Consider the following 15995-nt stretch of genomic DNA (forward strand, 5'->3'; position numbering starts at 1 on the left):
TTCGAGAACAGGCAAAACTGAAATAAGATGTCAGAAGCCAGGATAGTAGCTGTGTTACCCTTGGGGAGGGGACAAAAACAGGAAGGGGCTCTGGGTGCTGGTAATGCCCTGCTTCCGGATCTGGTGCTGTGTAGTTCGAGAAGGGTCTTAAGAGCTACAGACATTTTAATCTGTGTACTTTTAAGTCTGTGTGCTGTGTTTCAATGAAAGTGTGAACATTTATTGATGTTTAATTTATAATTTCATCTCATATTTTGTAGCCAATACATGTTTCTCAGATATTGAAACATTTCCAGAGGACCCAGCCTAGTGCTTCTATTAACACCCTGCGCCACAGAGGGACATGTCCTCTCCTGGGCTGTGGTGCAGTTGCTCCTTCCTGGCTAGTCCGAATGAGTAGAAGCTGTCCTTTACTGTAGCTCATTCCCTAGCCTCCTGGAGCATCCTCCCAAGCTGGGAAAATCTTCCCTAAGCCTTCCCACCTTCCGCTCCCAGGTGACCCTGGCTCTCACAGATGGCCCACAGCAGTCATGTCCATACCATCCTTGGAAGTGTGTGTGTGTGTGTGTGTGTGTGTGTGTGTGTGTGTGTGTGTGTGTGTGTTTGCATGTGTGGCACTGGGGATCAAACCCATATGTGCTCCACTACTGAGCTACATCCCCAGCCCTTTTAATTTTTTATTTTGAGACAGGGTCTTGGTAAGTGGTCCAGGCTGGTCTTGAACTTGTGATCCTCTTGCCTTAGCTTCCCCAGTTGCTGGGATTGCAGTCGTGTGCTGCCAAGCCCAGCTCCATATGAACATCTTGAGCCTGGAGTCCTCCATATCATTTGTTTCTATGACCCTCCTGTACCTGATAAAGAGCCCAAGCAGAGCAGGCATCCAGGAAACACAAGCTCCCTGGACTTTGCTCTTAAAATTACCTTTCCTCCAGGACCCCACCTTCTTGGGGTTGTGCTTGTGGTGGTTTTCCCATTTATAAGCTAGGTGACCTTGGGCCTATTTGTCCCATCCTGTCTCACTTTAGTTATTTGTAAAATCAGGATAGCAAACCTGGCGTCACGGGCTCATGGTGAGGCTCATATGGGCTAAGGTACAGCAGGTGACTAGAAGGTGTTGTTCCTCTGACCTCCGGTGGCATTCTCAATCCTTGCCTGGTATGGGGTCAGTAAGAGGATATCTTGGAAGGGAGTAGCCCCTTCATTTCTCAACAGCACCCCCAAATAATCCACAGCTTTAAAAAGTTCAAAGAAACACTAGCAATTTATTGATTTCCTATATTTCAAAAAAAAAAAAAAAAAAAAAAAAGCAAATACATGGCATATCATACAAGGAAAGTGGGCCTGGCCACACAAAGTTCTTATACAAACACAAAGCAAGGGGAGGGTGGTCTCGAGTGAGGCGCCGGATGCCTTGCCGTAATCAGGGGCTCCCCTGCCCTGCCCATCAGGGAGCTCCAGCTGGTCGTCTCTCAGCCAGGAGCCAAGGTGGACAAGTAAAGGGCACTCCTTCTCTTGGGGCCTTGGCAGAAGTGTGGGACCTGGGTGACTGTCTGGCCCCCACTGAAGAGGCTGCTGGTGGCCAGTGTCCGGATTTGTCTTAAGCACAGGAGATTCTGGAGTTAAGATGGGCATGGGTCTGTGTCCTTTCTCACTTTGTTCCAAATTAGAACTTTTGGTTTCAGGCATGGTCTGAAACCTCTGGCTGCCAGGGATTTAAAATGTGGATTTAAAATCCTAAGATAGGTCCCTAATATGATACATAAGGCCCAGCAAACCCCATACTCCCTTTCTCTAGGAAATGCATCCCCAAGTTCTCCTCGATTTTGCTCTTCTCAAATGACAGGCATGGGTCAGACACCCATATGACAAGACCCACCTGGCCAGCTCGAGAGGGCCCAAGACACAACCAAAATCAGGCCTGACCTAACTGTCCACATTGGGCACCTCAGCAGTTACTTTCTTCCCAGAGCAGATGACTGGGCTCACCTGGCTCTTCACCTGGGTAGGGGTTGAGGAGGGTACAGAGAAAGTAAACCAAGGGGCTGCAGGAAGCCAGGACCATGCTGAGGGATTTGTATCACCCTGGCATGTAGGAGATTCACTGTAGTGGTTCATTACCCTCTTGTCCTGACTGCACTGTCCTCTCAGACCAGGGGCTTCCTAAAGCCAAGCACCTGGCTCAGTGTCCCACCCATCCCAGCAGACCATAATAGCTTATGATAAGAACAGGGGTGTGGGCTGCTTTGCTCACTGATGTATCCTAAGTGCTTAGAACACTGCCTGGCACAGAGGGGTTTTCAAAAAACATATTTTTTAAAGAAATGGATTCCTCTGGGTGCTAATGATTGGCAGAGGAGACTTCCTGAAACACACACCCAGGACAATCTGGTGGGACCTGGCTCCCACGTGGCTCCCTGGGAGGCAGAGATGAGCCATAATGGGGAAGAGTGTTATAGATCCACAGCAGCAGAGCACACCTGGTTAGGTGTCATGGGATGCTTCCTGGAGGAGGGAGTCCCCACACATCTGGCCTCCGCCAACCTCAGTGGCCGCATCTCTTAATAGGCCATCCTGAGTCCAGAAAGGAGTTCTGATGGAGGTTGATGAAGAGAAGGAGCACTTGTATTTCTCTAGAGAAGGACACAGACTAGGTAGTTAGTAAGTGTCTCCCAAACATCTACCATGCCAGCCTGGGAGGCTGCATTTTGTGGTCTGTCCTAAGGGCTATTGGCATAGACAGGTTTTCTCATGAGGTCCTCAGGGGCCCTTCTGCTACTGCTCACCTAAATGCACAGTGTTGAGTCTAGGGGGTGCCTGGTGCCCCTGGCAGGCCTCTTATCACATCCCCTATGGGTTTCACAAAGATAGAATGGAGATAGGATGGCTGGGGTCCCGGGGCAGTAAGGCATGGTCCCTGACAGGAATGTGGGCTTGCTGTTAGGATTCCCCTGTTCTGGTCTATCCAAACTCCCTTCCTTTGGTCTTCTGGAACCCAAACCTCCTTCACCTGATGTGGCAGGTTTGGTGGGAAGCAATTTCCTGGTTAATTTCCAACTCCTTTCTCCCCAGTTCCACGGGGAACCTGAGTAGGTAGATGCCCAGCCCCAGCCTGTTTCCTTCTCCACTGGGAAAATGAGACCAAATAGCCATTCCGCGAACAGCTGTTTGGCTTTGAGCACCATGTTTTGCCTTCTTTATCTTGCAGCACAGGCTCCCTGGAAGCTGGGGCTTTGTAGGCTGAGGCTTTGCAGGTTGAGGCTGCTCTGGGGCTGTAAAGCCCAAGAGAACCTTGAGTTCCATCTCTCTGGCTCCTACTCCCCCGGCGACCTCACGCAGCTAAGCAAGCAAGATTGTCTTGGTGCCTTCCAGAGCCCCACACCCTGCCCAACCCCAGGCCTTGTGGCACTGTGGGAATGGAACACTGTCAGATGCACCAGATTTTCCCATGAGATACACCAAGCCTCGACACCCCAGCCAACCTCCCTGCCTGCAAAGCAGCCTTTTAAGGAGGTGAGCTCCAGCTCGGCTCTTCTTCCTCCCACACTTTCCCTGGGAGATGGCCACAGGGAGGCTGTAGGGCTTCTCTGTGGCCTGACTCTGGTGAGGGTCCCTGCCCTGGCATAATACATTTCTAGAACTATGGGCAGCTAACCTAAAAGCACATGTCATCCTGCCTATGAGGGAGAGACATGGAGACACTTTTGCCCTATCTTATGAGTTGCAACGATACAGCACACCTAGCTTTTGCAGTTTGTAGTTATGTTAGGCACTCACGCACGCACACGCGCACACGCACGCACACACACTTACATTATACACATATATATATATACCATTTCTCAGAGAAGGAAGTATTGACATCAGATGTAAGCCCTTTTAACTCAAGAAAGTCCCCCCCAACCTCCCCATCCCCCACTGCCTGCCAGTTCCCCCAAGGAAAAAAAAAAGAATCTAAAAATATCTCCATCATCCACAGTTTTCAGGTTTGTTCTCAGTTGCACTCGAACTTTTCCAAATACTGCACAGAATAACCCATCCAGCAAGGCCTGAGGTCTTCTCATCTAGGTCAGATCTTTCTGGAAAAAGAGGATTCTTCAAGTTAGCACGCAGCGAGATGTTTCCATGTGAGTAAGTCTGCCCTAATATCACATCTGTCACTCACATCTGCCCTAACATGAGCTCTGGCCTGAGACAGGATTCAGGGCCACCCGGACACCTCCATCAATCTCTCCTGTTGTTCAGAAGCAGATCAGCTTTGTCCTGTCACCTCCACCATCCTCTGCACCCTCAGTTCATTGCTGAGCAGTCACATCACACTCATTAAGACTTTGCTACCCTACTGGATGTGGTGGCACACACCTGTGATCTCAGTTACTCAGGAGGCTGAGGCAGGAGGATTGAAAGTTTGAGGCCAGCTTGGGCAACTTAGTAAGACCCTTAGCAAAAAACCCATCTCAAAAACAATTTAAAAGGACTCAGGATGTAGCTCAGTGGTAGAGCATGCCTGGGTTTAATCTCTAGTACCCCAGTACCACACACACACTCACACACAAAAGTCTGCTAACTCTAATCTTCTCCCCTTTCCTGTCCTCAAGTTGCTGAGCTTATCTATGAGAGGCATTTAATATTATTTAATATTCCTCTGGACCACAGTTACAGCTCTCTCTCCCCCACCAGGATACTCCTCAGGCTTTGGGGTTGGGGTGAATTTGCTAGCAGTGGGCCTGGGCTGAGAAATTCGTTCAGCTCGGGAGACCCTGTCCTTGTCCCTGGCTACTTGCAGATGGCTCTGTATTGGGCTGCCACCAGTGAGTCTCTCTAGGTTTGCTGATGTCTGTTTTGAGTATCCTGTGGTTCTCGGATTCCTTGCATAAGAAGCACCCTGGATGCTTGTTTAAAAATGCATTTCCTTGGACTCTACTCCACGAGTCAGAATTGCTGGGGTTGGGGGTGGGTGTGTACATTTTAGCAAGCTTCCCAGGTGATTCTGATGAATGCTAAGGCTCACAAACCTTTGATATAGTACTAGTTCTGAGTTTCTGGTCCCTGGAAATAAGCTTGTCTACACTAGGTATGTGAAGAGACCGGATGGAAGATTATAAGAAGGATAAAAAAGTGAGATTTGGATGATCAAACCCAGAATGACATAGCTCCATACCATTTATCCTTACAGACAACACACTGTAGTCCAGGTAAGTGGCACTGACTGGGTTGTATGGTGGGCAATCTACACAGCTGTACCCAGAAGTCCTGCCCAGACCCTCTGGCCCTTCTGATGCTGCCAGGACATTAGACATCTCTCATCTGTGGTGGGACAGTGTAGGCGCTCAGTCAGGAGTCTAGGTAGCTGTGCTTATAGTCCTTGTGTTGGTCAGAGCCAGAGAATGCTTCTGTGTCCCTGGAAAGCATGGGCCTAGCCCCTCTGTGAGACTGGCCAAGATTTCAGGGTGGTCCTGGAAGCACCCAGTGGTGGAAGTGGGCTGGTTCTTACCTGCAAGCTACAGTCTCTTCTTAGAATCTGGAGGTAAAGTTCCTGAGGCTGTTGGCCCCAGCTAGGGCTCCCAGCATATTCCTGTCGAAGCCTTGCTGTAAAGGGAGGAACATGAGCTGTTTGATTCATCTTCGGACAAAACAATGTGGGGCTCCCCATAGGGCTGGCTGCAGTTCTCCCGGAGCATCCCTGGGCTCCTGTAGCCTCGGACATGGTGTGCTCTGACCACTGTGCACATGGGTCAGGGCTAAAAAGAAACTAAATGTGCAACCTGACCTAATGCCTTTCCTATCCAGGAGTTAGAGACATGTTTTTGTTTCGGCCACTGCATTGGAGTCACCTACCTGAATTTGCAGAAACCTGAGTCAGAGCATGAGGATTTAGGCTAGAATACTTTTCTTTACACAACAACCAGAACCAGATTAGAGACGTTGTCAGTGGTTCTTCCCTCTGACTGCCTCTGCCTGTCTTATTTTAAATTCTGGCAAGAGCTCTGGGACAGGGAGGCCAGGTTCAGGCTTTCTCAAATTCAGGGACAGGGGCTGGTGCTGGGTGAGAAGCTGCTGAACTGTGAGGTTCTGTTTACTTGTCTGGCTGGCAGTTTACCAGCCCCCGAGCTCCTGCTGGGCACAGTCACGCCTGTTATTTCTTCTAGAATAGAGCAGGTGCTTAGGACATGCTTCAGAGTGAGTGAGGACAGCAGCCATCCTTCAGGGCTGGGGGCAGAGGTGACTTGAGAAGAGGGCCCTGGTTCAGCCCTGGGCCCTGAGGGCCAGGTCAGCTTATTGCTGATCTGTGGGAACAGGAAGGGTGATGACACAGGGGATCCAAAACAGCAAAGTCCCCGTCCTACTGCGTTTGGGCGTGTATGACATGATGTTGTTTTTTCCCCCTGCAGATTTGCTTGCTTGCTCCTGTTGAGCTTGGCTGAATTTGGTGGAAAGAACGCAGGAGTGAAAAGTTCTGGATCCCAGCCTCAGTCCTGCCCTGACTCGCTGAATCAAGAGAAACTCTTCAGATCCTGATTCTGCAGTCAACAAAAGGGACATACGCCATGTGACCTGCCTCACCTGCACTTGTGACAACCCAATGAATGATGGATCTGAATGTGCTTTGAGAACTGAAGCCTTGACCCAGATCCTGCCAAGGCTATTGTCAAGAACAACTGGAGAAAGAGGGGGACACTGAATGGGGACACTGGCTCCCAAAGGACAGGATAGAGGGGAATTCACATGGAGAACCTAAGGAGGGGATTCCCTGTGTGTCTTTAGGCCGGGAGCAGGCTCTATATTTTTGAACCCTTTGGACCACCTTCAAACATCTCAAAGAAGCTGTCACCCTGACCTCCTCCCACCCCTGCCCCTGTGTCTATCTGGTCGCCACCACTTGGCCATGCCCACCTTCATGGTGCCGTGCTGGAAAAGAGGGTTGAATGGCAAGTGGAGAACAAGGGCCACTGTTCACCTTCAGATTTCCCAACCAGCTTGGACCACGGGGGCTTCCAGCCCCCCTACTGTCTCCCTGCTCTGCTAGAGGAGCGCCGTCCCTCCTTATGCCCAGGTTGCTCTCCTGTCCTCCTTGTCTCCATCCCTTTCTTTCTCCTTTGCCCACTCCCACTCCTCTAGTGACAGAGACCAGGATCCCCTCTGCCTTTCACAGGTCTCTTTCCATCTCCCCTCTGTCTCCTTTCTTTCTGGGCCAAATTGCACTGAGGGACACCTCCTGTCCATGGCCCCTCTCTCCTTTCCCCACACTGCCTCACCCACTACCACAGCCCTGACATGCTCCCCTTGCTTTGCCAGCTGTACTCTTTGAGGTCCCCAGAGACTTCTGAATTAGCAGCTAGATCCAAGGCTTTCCCAATTCCATTCTCCTTGTCCTCTCCATAGCACTGGGCACTGATCCCATCTGCCCTTGTGGCTCTCTCTCTATGAGATCTTCATCCTTTTCCAGAAACTTGTGTAGATCCTCCTGTTTCCCTGGCCTTGGCCCCCAAGTGAGGGACTTCATGCCTTTGCCTTTGTCCCTCAAGACTTCCCCACAGGATGGGCTCCATGAGAGTCTTGCCTGTTCTTCTGGTGTCACCCGTCTCTGCTCCAGCCTCTCTGCCAGGGTCCCACTCCACATTCCCCGAGTCACTCAGATCCGACCTCCTACTCCCATGCCAAGAGCCTCCCCCAGCTCTTGCCAGCTGATCTATGTCTGTTAATGCAGCTGCAGCGTCTCCAAGCCAAAGCCTCAAGGGACTCAGCCCTGAGCTTCTACTCCTGCCTTCTCTCCTTCATTCCCACCTCTCCACAGCCGGCACCTCAACCAAAGGATGGCCGTGTAGGAATGGAAAAGAGGGGTCAGCGTGAAGATGTAACAGGACACAGCCTGATGGAGGACTTGGGGCCTCTGATGCTGGGGAGTTTTGAGGACAGAGAGAGGCAGGTCACACTGGACAAGTAGAGCAGTCTCCAGGGTCTTCTTGCCCTCACTTGCTGGTATGGAATTAGTTTTTCCAGGGCTGCTTCCATCATGAGACCCTCTACTCAAAACCTCAATTGGTTCCCCAGTGCCAAGGGCACAAGTCCAAACTCTTTGCCTGAAATTGAAGGGTCTTTGTAATCAAGCCCAAACCTACCTCGCCATCTGAGCACCCATCAGCCCCCAAATGAATTGTGAGTTGTTTGTTCACGTGCCTTTCACTTTGCTCCTAAACAATCCCACCCCACAGAGGAGGTTGTGAAATTCTCCTCTCCTCTCCTCTCCACGTGCTTGGCACCCCCTATAGGTCCTGGAGACCAGGGGTTTGGGCAGAGCACTGATCACATTCATTGCCATGCAGACTCCGCTGCTCAGACTCTGGGGCAAGTCTCACCTGACTGGGTGGGGCGGGCCAATCCGCCTCCTGCTTCTTGATCTGCTGGAACTTTGGTACAGGGCAAAGAGCCTCATCAGAAGGGGCTACTGGTGTGGGCGCTTACCTGTCTGAGGACACCCTGCAGCTCCTTGCTGGACCACATGTCAGAGAGGAGGAGCCGGGCAGCCTCTGCAGCCTTGGGTGAGGCACTGGGCAGGTGGGAAGGGCATGTGTGAGACGAGACTCCAGAGGCACAAGAGCACCCTCTGCCCTCAAACCCTCCCTTCCAGATCTTAGAGACGGATGTGGGGAGGTGTCAGCATGTGCAAGAGTGGCGGGCCCCAGTCACTACACAGTGGGCACAACCCCACACCCCTGCCCACCTAGAGGCAGCCCAGAGGTCACAAGGTGGTAGTGGACCACTGTCCTGTAGCCCTTTGTCCTGGGAGGAGAGAGCCCGTGAAGCAGAATAAAGCCCCCACAGAGTTGATTCTGGTGCTCCATGCTTCCTGCCAATCCTCTAAGGACCCATTGTCCCCACATGTCCCCCAGCCAAGAAGCATCTGCTTCTGTCCCCTCTCCTGAGACCTGGAGGCTGGAACCATACCCCGTAAGGCCTTGGAGCTCCTCCTGCCTGCCTCCCCCGTCCTAGGTGCTTCCCTGCTGCATGTTTGTTCCTACTGTTCAGGGCAGGGGACCGTGATGTGGGGCCAGGTGGGCATGGACACCCACTCGCCCCACACACCTGTTGCGGCACAGGTTGATGATGTTGTTGAGCGTGCTGCCGGAGAAGTACTGCTTAGCCATCTGCGGCTGTGAGGTTATCAGGTTCCTTACAGTGTAGCAGGCTGAAGCCAAGATGTCTTCGGAGTTGCTGGTGTTGCCAGTATGGCTGGTGAGGAGCTTGGTCACCTCTGGGAACACTTGGTTCCCTGGGAGAGGAAGTAGTGGGGTGTGGTATCAGGATTTCTGAGTGCAAGAGGGGCCAAGGCATCCTCTCTGGGCCTTGGAACCAGCTCCAACCCAGATGGGACCTCTATAGACCTGCTCCCCTCCCTTGGGTGACCTGCCTCCTCCAGCTCCACCCCTCTCCTGGTCCAGCTTCCCCTCAGAATGCTCGCCCTGGGGAATGATTCAAGGGTGACCTTCCAGTGGGCTCCTGGGTGTCCTCTCTGGAGGGGACGGTGTGAGTGCTCTTACCCATTACTCTGTGCAGCACAGGGTGGCGGGACATGTTGCTCAGGAGGGAGGCCCCGGAACGAACCACGTCAGAGTTGCCAGATTGCAGGAGGCGGGCGATTTGTGGCAAGCCCTTTTCCTTCAGCCCAATCAGCTGGCTCATGCCACTGGACATCTACGAGAGAAAGCCCCAGGGAGGAGCTGGCTGGCAGCTTCCCAAGCACACAGTGGGCAGAGGGGCAGCCAGTCCAAGCAGAGACCCAGAACCTTTCTCCTTCACACTGAAAGACTTACAGTTTGCTTACACATGGGCGACTACAGAGCAGTAGGCTCACGTGTCCTCCTTTTCTGTCCCTGCTCCTTGCTCTTAGCTAAAGCCAGGTGGTCAAAAAGGGGACGTCTCATTTCTCTCTCTTGCAGGGATCCAGAGTCAACTTCTAACTAACAACAGAGTCACTCACCCCACCGTCTCAGCTCTGCCTTCCCAAAGAATCTGCTCACACAAAATTGCATGTTCAAGACATTTGTCACTTTAAAAATGTCTGTTATCTTCTTCCAACTTCCCCACCCCTGCAGGATTCAATCCATATTTGTTGAGGGCTGGAGGGACCAGGTCATCCAAGCCTCAAAACAACAAATGCATCCAGATGTGACCTGGTCTAGGGCTGTGTGGGGTCCTCAGAAGCCCCAACCTCCTCCCCTCAAAGTCAGGGAAGTTTACGTTAGCCACAGTTTACCTGTGTCCCACGGCTGTCCATTTTCCTCTGGCCCTAAGTAAAGCTGGGGAACAGCTGTCCCCTCCCCCTCTAAGCTTTTCGGGGTTGCAAACAGGCCTCCTCTGATCCCACTCCATCATGTCCCTCAAAATCTATTTGGTTTCAAACCTACACTGATTCTGTCACATATTTCTCTAGACCTGTCCATGTCCCAAACTCTTGCTTTTCCACCTCCGTTAATTCACCAAATGGAGACTCCTCCTGCTAGGCACATGTTCCATCTCTGTCCCTGACACCAGGCGGAGCCCAGGAGGCCAGGAACTGCCAGACAAAGGGGACAGTGTGGGTACCCATAGAATCCAACAGGGGTGGGTCTGCCCCCTGAGCACCATCCCAGAGTCCCCAGAAAGCGGGGGCACCTCTGGCCTTGTCACTTCTCTGTCCAGCCCAGGGCCTGGCATACACGGGGCACTCTGCTCATGTCTGCAGGATGAAGCTCAGAGCCGCGTGTGTTTGATAGACTCGGCCAGGAGCACGCTGGTGGGGAAGAGGAGAGCAAACCCTGGAGTGAGGGTCGGAGGATGGGGGGAGCAGAAGGGAGGGCCGCCTCACCAGCCCCTTGCTGGCCGTCAGGTTCTGCAGGGCCCCGGCGCAGGCCTCCAGGGTGGCGTCTTTCTTGCTTTTGCCCATGAGGTTCAGGTAGGTGCGAATGGCATCTGAGTGGTAGAGCCAGCTGCTGCCCTTGGGGTTGGTTTCTTCCTCGGGAAGCGGGCAGTCATAGTTGTTGTTCTGAGGACAAAGAGCAGGTCAGTGTGAGGCGACGCAGCCTGAGAATCCTGCCCCCAACCTGGGTACCTGGTGGGAGGCTGCAGCATGCCTGCTAGGCCGGGAGCCTGGACACCACCCCCTTGCCCCTTTCTTCTGTGCATCTCGGCTTGCCATGGAATTGGGGGACAGGCCTTAGTCCTTGGGACTGTCTCCTGGGGCCGGAGAGCATTCCTGGTGTCCGAGGAAGTGCTCTGGGTCTCCTTGGCTCAGACCTTCCTGCTGTGTAAGGCTGCTCTGGGGTCTCACAGCGGGCTGCTTCCTCCCTCGCAGAGTCATAATGTGGGTCTGACCTACCCTGGGCCCACAAGGCTGGTTCGGTACCTGGCTTCCACAGCTGCGCCCAGTGGAGGAGGCCTGACCCTCGCTCCTCAGCACCTTTTTCAGGAGGTTCAGGAAGTGGTGGGTACCAGCACCAGAGGGCGGTCAGAGGGAGAAGGCAGGGGAAACTGAGGCCTGCCGAGAGGGCGCTGGAGCTTTTGCCCTGGGGGTGATCTGGGCTCCTACAGATCCCCTTCGCATGCAAGATGGTGCTCCCAGAGCACAGCACAGTCCCACGGCCATGGCTTTGGCAGGGGCCTGTCCCCTGGGGCTAAGAGGAAAGGCAGGCTGGGGCAGCGGACCTAGTGGAGCACTTGGGGGGTGGGCCCTGGTTTTGTTCTCACCATCATCTTGTCGCTCTTGTTGCTGAAGCAGCCGGTGGAGGACTTCTCCGTGTAGGCATTGCGGGTGTTATACTCCAGCTGGCGGTAGCGGGTGGGCACCTCGGCATCCAGGCGGTAGGAGAGGTTGTGCAGGATGCACATGCAATTCTCCACGGACTGCGGAGCAAGCAGAAGCAGGTGCCTGAGCCGGCTCGGCTCCTGATGGGCTCCTGTACCTGGCACCTACCTGACTAATCTGAGCGGTATCAAGGGATATGAGCATAGTCGCCTGTCACAGCCTCTGGAAAGAGTTCCCTGGGACACTCCTGGGACTTGGATTTGAATCCTACCTTTCTCATTTCCTGGCTGTTTGAACTTGAGTGACTCACCTCACTTTTAAGGGTTTCAGTTTCCTCAACTATAAAACTGGACTAAAATTACTTCACTGGGCTATTGAGGAGATCACACGGCTGACCCTTCAACATCCCTGGGCTTCAGCCAACCACAACTGAAATTATTTTAAAAAACCTTGTGTCCACTGAACATGTACAGATTTATTTCTCATCATTATTCCCTAAACAATACAGTATAACAACTGTTTATATAGTATTTACCTTGTATTAAGTATTTTAAGTAATCTAGAGATGATTTAAAGGATATGGGAGGAAAACCAGGCACGAGGTGCATGCCTGTAATTCTAATCAACGTGGGAGGCTGAGGCAGGAGGATTGCAAGTTTGAGGCCAGTCTGGGAAATTTAATGAGAATCTGTCTCAAATTGTTTTTAAAAAGGGGATGGGAGTGTAGCTCAGTGGTAGAGTACCTCTGGGTTTAATTTCCAGTCTGTATATAGGAATACATAAGTTATATGCAAATACTATACCATTTTATAAAAGAGATTTGAGTATCTGTGGATTTTGTATTCTGGGGGGTCCTGGAACCATCCCTCAGGGTGGTACTGTTCATGGAGAGTATCTACCGTGGGGCCTCACATATTGTAGGACACAACAGACCAGAGTGTTTCTATCGCTATGGACAAAGTGTTGATAGGAACACTGGGGAATTGAGGAGTATGGCTGCCCTTCTGGAACAATCTCTTTCAAGAGCAGCCCCAATTCCTTTCTAAAGGGCCACTGCTTTCTCCTGCTCTCTTTCCAAGACCACACCTCAGCTTCCATAGTGAATGTGCTAGGGCACACCAATAGTGAAATCTGGGATCTGGGACTTCACAGCAGCAGCTGGGCCCCCATCTGTCATTTGCCTTTGGTGTACCTCCAGGCTAGGGTTTGGAGGCCACAGACTTGCCTCCCCTAATAATGCTTGGGTCCTGCTGGGTTCTGAGGGGATCTGACTTCCGGGGTCTAGGGTCACCCAGGTCTAAGGGATCTTGAGTGCAGAGCAGGAAGGCACCTTGCCTGCAGGAACCAGGCTGGGCAGCCAAGTGACAAGACTCTTTCCTGAGGCCCTGTTGTCACTTCCGGTGGAAGGAACAAGAGATAAAAGTCCCTCCTCATGGGACTGGGCTCAGGACCCAGGAGCTGTGATTTCCAGCCTGCCCCCTGTTGAGGCAGGGAACATGGAAGCCCACTGTCTCCCTGTCCCCTGAACCACTGTCCTTCCACAGTGGCAGGAAATCAGGGTTTAGTTTATCTTCTCTCTTGATGTGTCCTTTCTGTTTATGCTGGTATGTCCCAAAGTCTGGAAAGGGCAGGAGGATGGCCTGCTGATTCTGGAGGCAGTGGAAGGGCAGCAGAGGCAGGAGTCTCATTTCAGGAAAAAAATTGAGACCCTGGGAGCAGCAGCATGTGTCCCAGGGTTGCAAACAGGGCTCAGCCTCATTGGTGACAGTGTGGCCCCAGAGCCTACCCCTGTGTGTTATGCCCTGGCTCCAGATGTCCCCTCTGCTGCCCTAGACTCCAAACTACTGTTTTGTCACTGAGCCAGGCCTCAAAGGCACCCAGAAAGTGTAACCCTGACTCCTGGGATCTGGGAAAGAGAAATGTTATGGCCAGGAAACCAAGGAGCTGGCCTCGCTGATTCCAGTTGTGGCCCTGGGCTTTGTAACTCTGGACAGAGGACGGGGGTTGAGGCTGGAGGTCAAGGTGCCACCAGGGCTGCTCTCTCACCTTGTCATCGCAGCGGCTAGCTGCCACACAGTTCTGGACATAGGCCATGAGGGAGTCAATAAGCCCCGAGTAGTTCCGCATGGTCTGGCGGCCTGCATCGGCTGAGCTCAGGTTTCTGCAGAAGAGAACAGGCAGAGCGGGAGGATGTGGGCGAGGCGGGAGAGAGGACAGGGAGGGAGGTGGGGACAGTGTGGTAGAGACACACAGTGGGGAAATGGGGACAGGCTGTCTGTCTGTCTGCTATTGCTCCCGGTACCCTGCAGCCCTAGAAAGTCCTTAGTCCTACTGGTTTTTCATCTCCCTAGTCTCTGTTCCGGGAGGCTTGGAGAAGCACAAGCTGAGGCGCAGGAGCACAAGCCCACAGCTCCCTCCACTCTGGGGGCTTCTCAGCAATTGGGGAAGACACCCCCATTAGAATTAGGTGTGACCCTACAGGGAATCTTGCTCCACAGTTCCACACTCTGCCTCCACCACCACTGCGGCTTGTAAACCTCTGCTCTGAGAACAAGCACAGCAGACCCCTCCTCCAGCATCCCCCAGGGACTACGCCACACCCTGGTGTGGAACTCAGGAAACTTTGGGCAGAGCAGTGCCATCCTCATGCCAATGAATGCAGCAAGTGGTTTTAGCACCACAGCTGGGAAGTGACTCATAAACAGCCAATCAGTAGACTTTTGTCTAAAAGAAGACTCTTCAAGATAGTACAAGAAATGCATTTTTCTGAGGTGGAGGAGGAGGAAATTGTGGAACCAGTTTGGATACTCTGATCCAGGCATTTCTCCCATTAGAGTCCTAATTAAGGTCCTCTGTATGCCCTCAGAGGAGATGGTAGGGTCCTGAGCCTGACCCAGAGTCACAGAAGGTAGCAATGCCTGGGTCCCATGTCTTGGAGCCAGCCCTTGAGAGGCAGCCCTAGGCTGGATGCTAGGTTCTCTGGCTGAATGTTGGCCAAGACGGCGCTACCCTGGGAAGGGTCTGAGGCCAGGGCAGAAAGATCCCAAGTGCCCTCTTTTCTCACCTCAAGCAGCCTGTGGCATTGAAGAAGACCTCAGGATCCACCACTTCTCGGGACATGTTGCTATTGCCATCACACCAGCCCGAGAAAGGAATGATGACCCGGTCGGCCAGAACAGGCAGAGCATCGGCCACCAGCTCCTCCTTCAGCTCATCAGTGGAAGACAGGTTCCAGAGCAGCCCTGGGAGTTGGAGATGGTCAACTCAACATGTGTGGGCTCCAAAGCACCCGGAGGCCATGGTGTCATCCCAACCTGGGATCTTTTAGCAAATGGACCATTCCAGGTAGGCCTGGTCTATCCAGCCAGTTGTCGGACTCTTTCATGAGCTGATTCTTAGTGTCCTCACTAGACTGCAGTTAATTTGAGGGACAGGAACATCTGAGTTCTCTGTCTAGGTCAAAAGTATTCACATGGAAGGTGACTATAATATAGTTTATTGATCAGTAGTTTTTAATGTGAATTTTAGCACTCAGAATCTTCTAATGTTATTTATATTCTATCTGGAAGTCATTCCAGGAAAAACTTATCAGTTACTACTCCTCATAGTCTCATCTTCCCAGTCCAAGTCAAGGTCATCATGGTGACCTCTGTTGCACCCCACCTTGAGTCTATGGATCAAGCCTTCCTCCCCTTGTCCTCCAGCAACAGATCATGACCTCCTGTGGCTATGTAGATCATTTGGGGTCACCATCGAACACTACTAATCTGGCCAAGGCCAGTGTCACTGGGTTCCCAGAATTATGCCCAGACAATTCTGCACAGCTGTGCCTTGGCCTGGCCTGCAGGGACCAGCCTGCACCCCAGCTGAAGGCCACAGCCTGCAGTCTTGCATGGTGTCCTACCAGTCAGTTGTTTCTGGATCTCAGTGCTCCCAGTCTTCCTCAGGAGATTGACAGCTTCACGGATTCCATTCTGCCTCCGGGTCTCCAGCTTGTTGGTGGTGCTCCGGAACACCAGGTTTCGCAGGGCCCCCGCGGCAGCCTGCTGGACGTTCTGGTTGGGGCTGCGGAGGAGGTCCACCAGCTTGCAGATGCCTCCCAACTGATAGACCTGCCGGAAGAGTCGCCATGTTGCCGGATCAAGGGAGGGGAGGCTGAGCCACTCATTCTCTGCTTAAAGCAGATTTCCCCCCAACCAAAATTTTAAAAGAGTCT

The 15995-nt window shown here is 52.5% G+C and overlaps 1 protein-coding gene across 2 annotated transcripts in view; it reads right to left on the bottom strand.

Annotated features, from left to right (window-relative positions):
• Positions 1 to 1242: 1242 nt before the first annotated feature.
• Positions 1243 to 15995, bottom strand: part of PKP1 (plakophilin 1) — a 46468-nt gene continuing 31715 nt past the window's right edge. Inside the window, exons 5-14 of one of the 2 annotated variants that reach the window (XM_079106023.1) lie at positions 15684 to 15891; positions 14844 to 15021; positions 13826 to 13940; positions 11722 to 11877; positions 10844 to 11020; positions 9537 to 9690; positions 9082 to 9268; positions 8461 to 8545; positions 5492 to 5586; positions 1243 to 4072 (exon numbers count right to left, since the gene is read on the bottom strand). In XM_079106023.1, the coding sequence (XP_078962149.1) occupies positions 5512 to 5586; positions 8461 to 8545; positions 9082 to 9268; positions 9537 to 9690; positions 10844 to 11020; positions 11722 to 11877; positions 13826 to 13940; positions 14844 to 15021; positions 15684 to 15891 (1335 nt within the window). In that variant the 3' untranslated portion in view covers positions 1243 to 4072; positions 5492 to 5511. Of the gene's footprint in view, positions 4077 to 5491; positions 5587 to 8460; positions 8546 to 9081; positions 9269 to 9536; positions 9691 to 10843; positions 11021 to 11721; positions 11878 to 13825; positions 13941 to 14843; positions 15022 to 15683; positions 15892 to 15995 lie in introns of both variants that reach the window. The other variant, XM_079106022.1, reaches the window with a different exon arrangement.

This window comes from Sciurus vulgaris (genome assembly GCF_902686455.1).
Source record: "Sciurus vulgaris genome assembly, chromosome: 12".
Taxonomy (NCBI): Eukaryota; Metazoa; Chordata; class Mammalia; order Rodentia; family Sciuridae; genus Sciurus; species Sciurus vulgaris.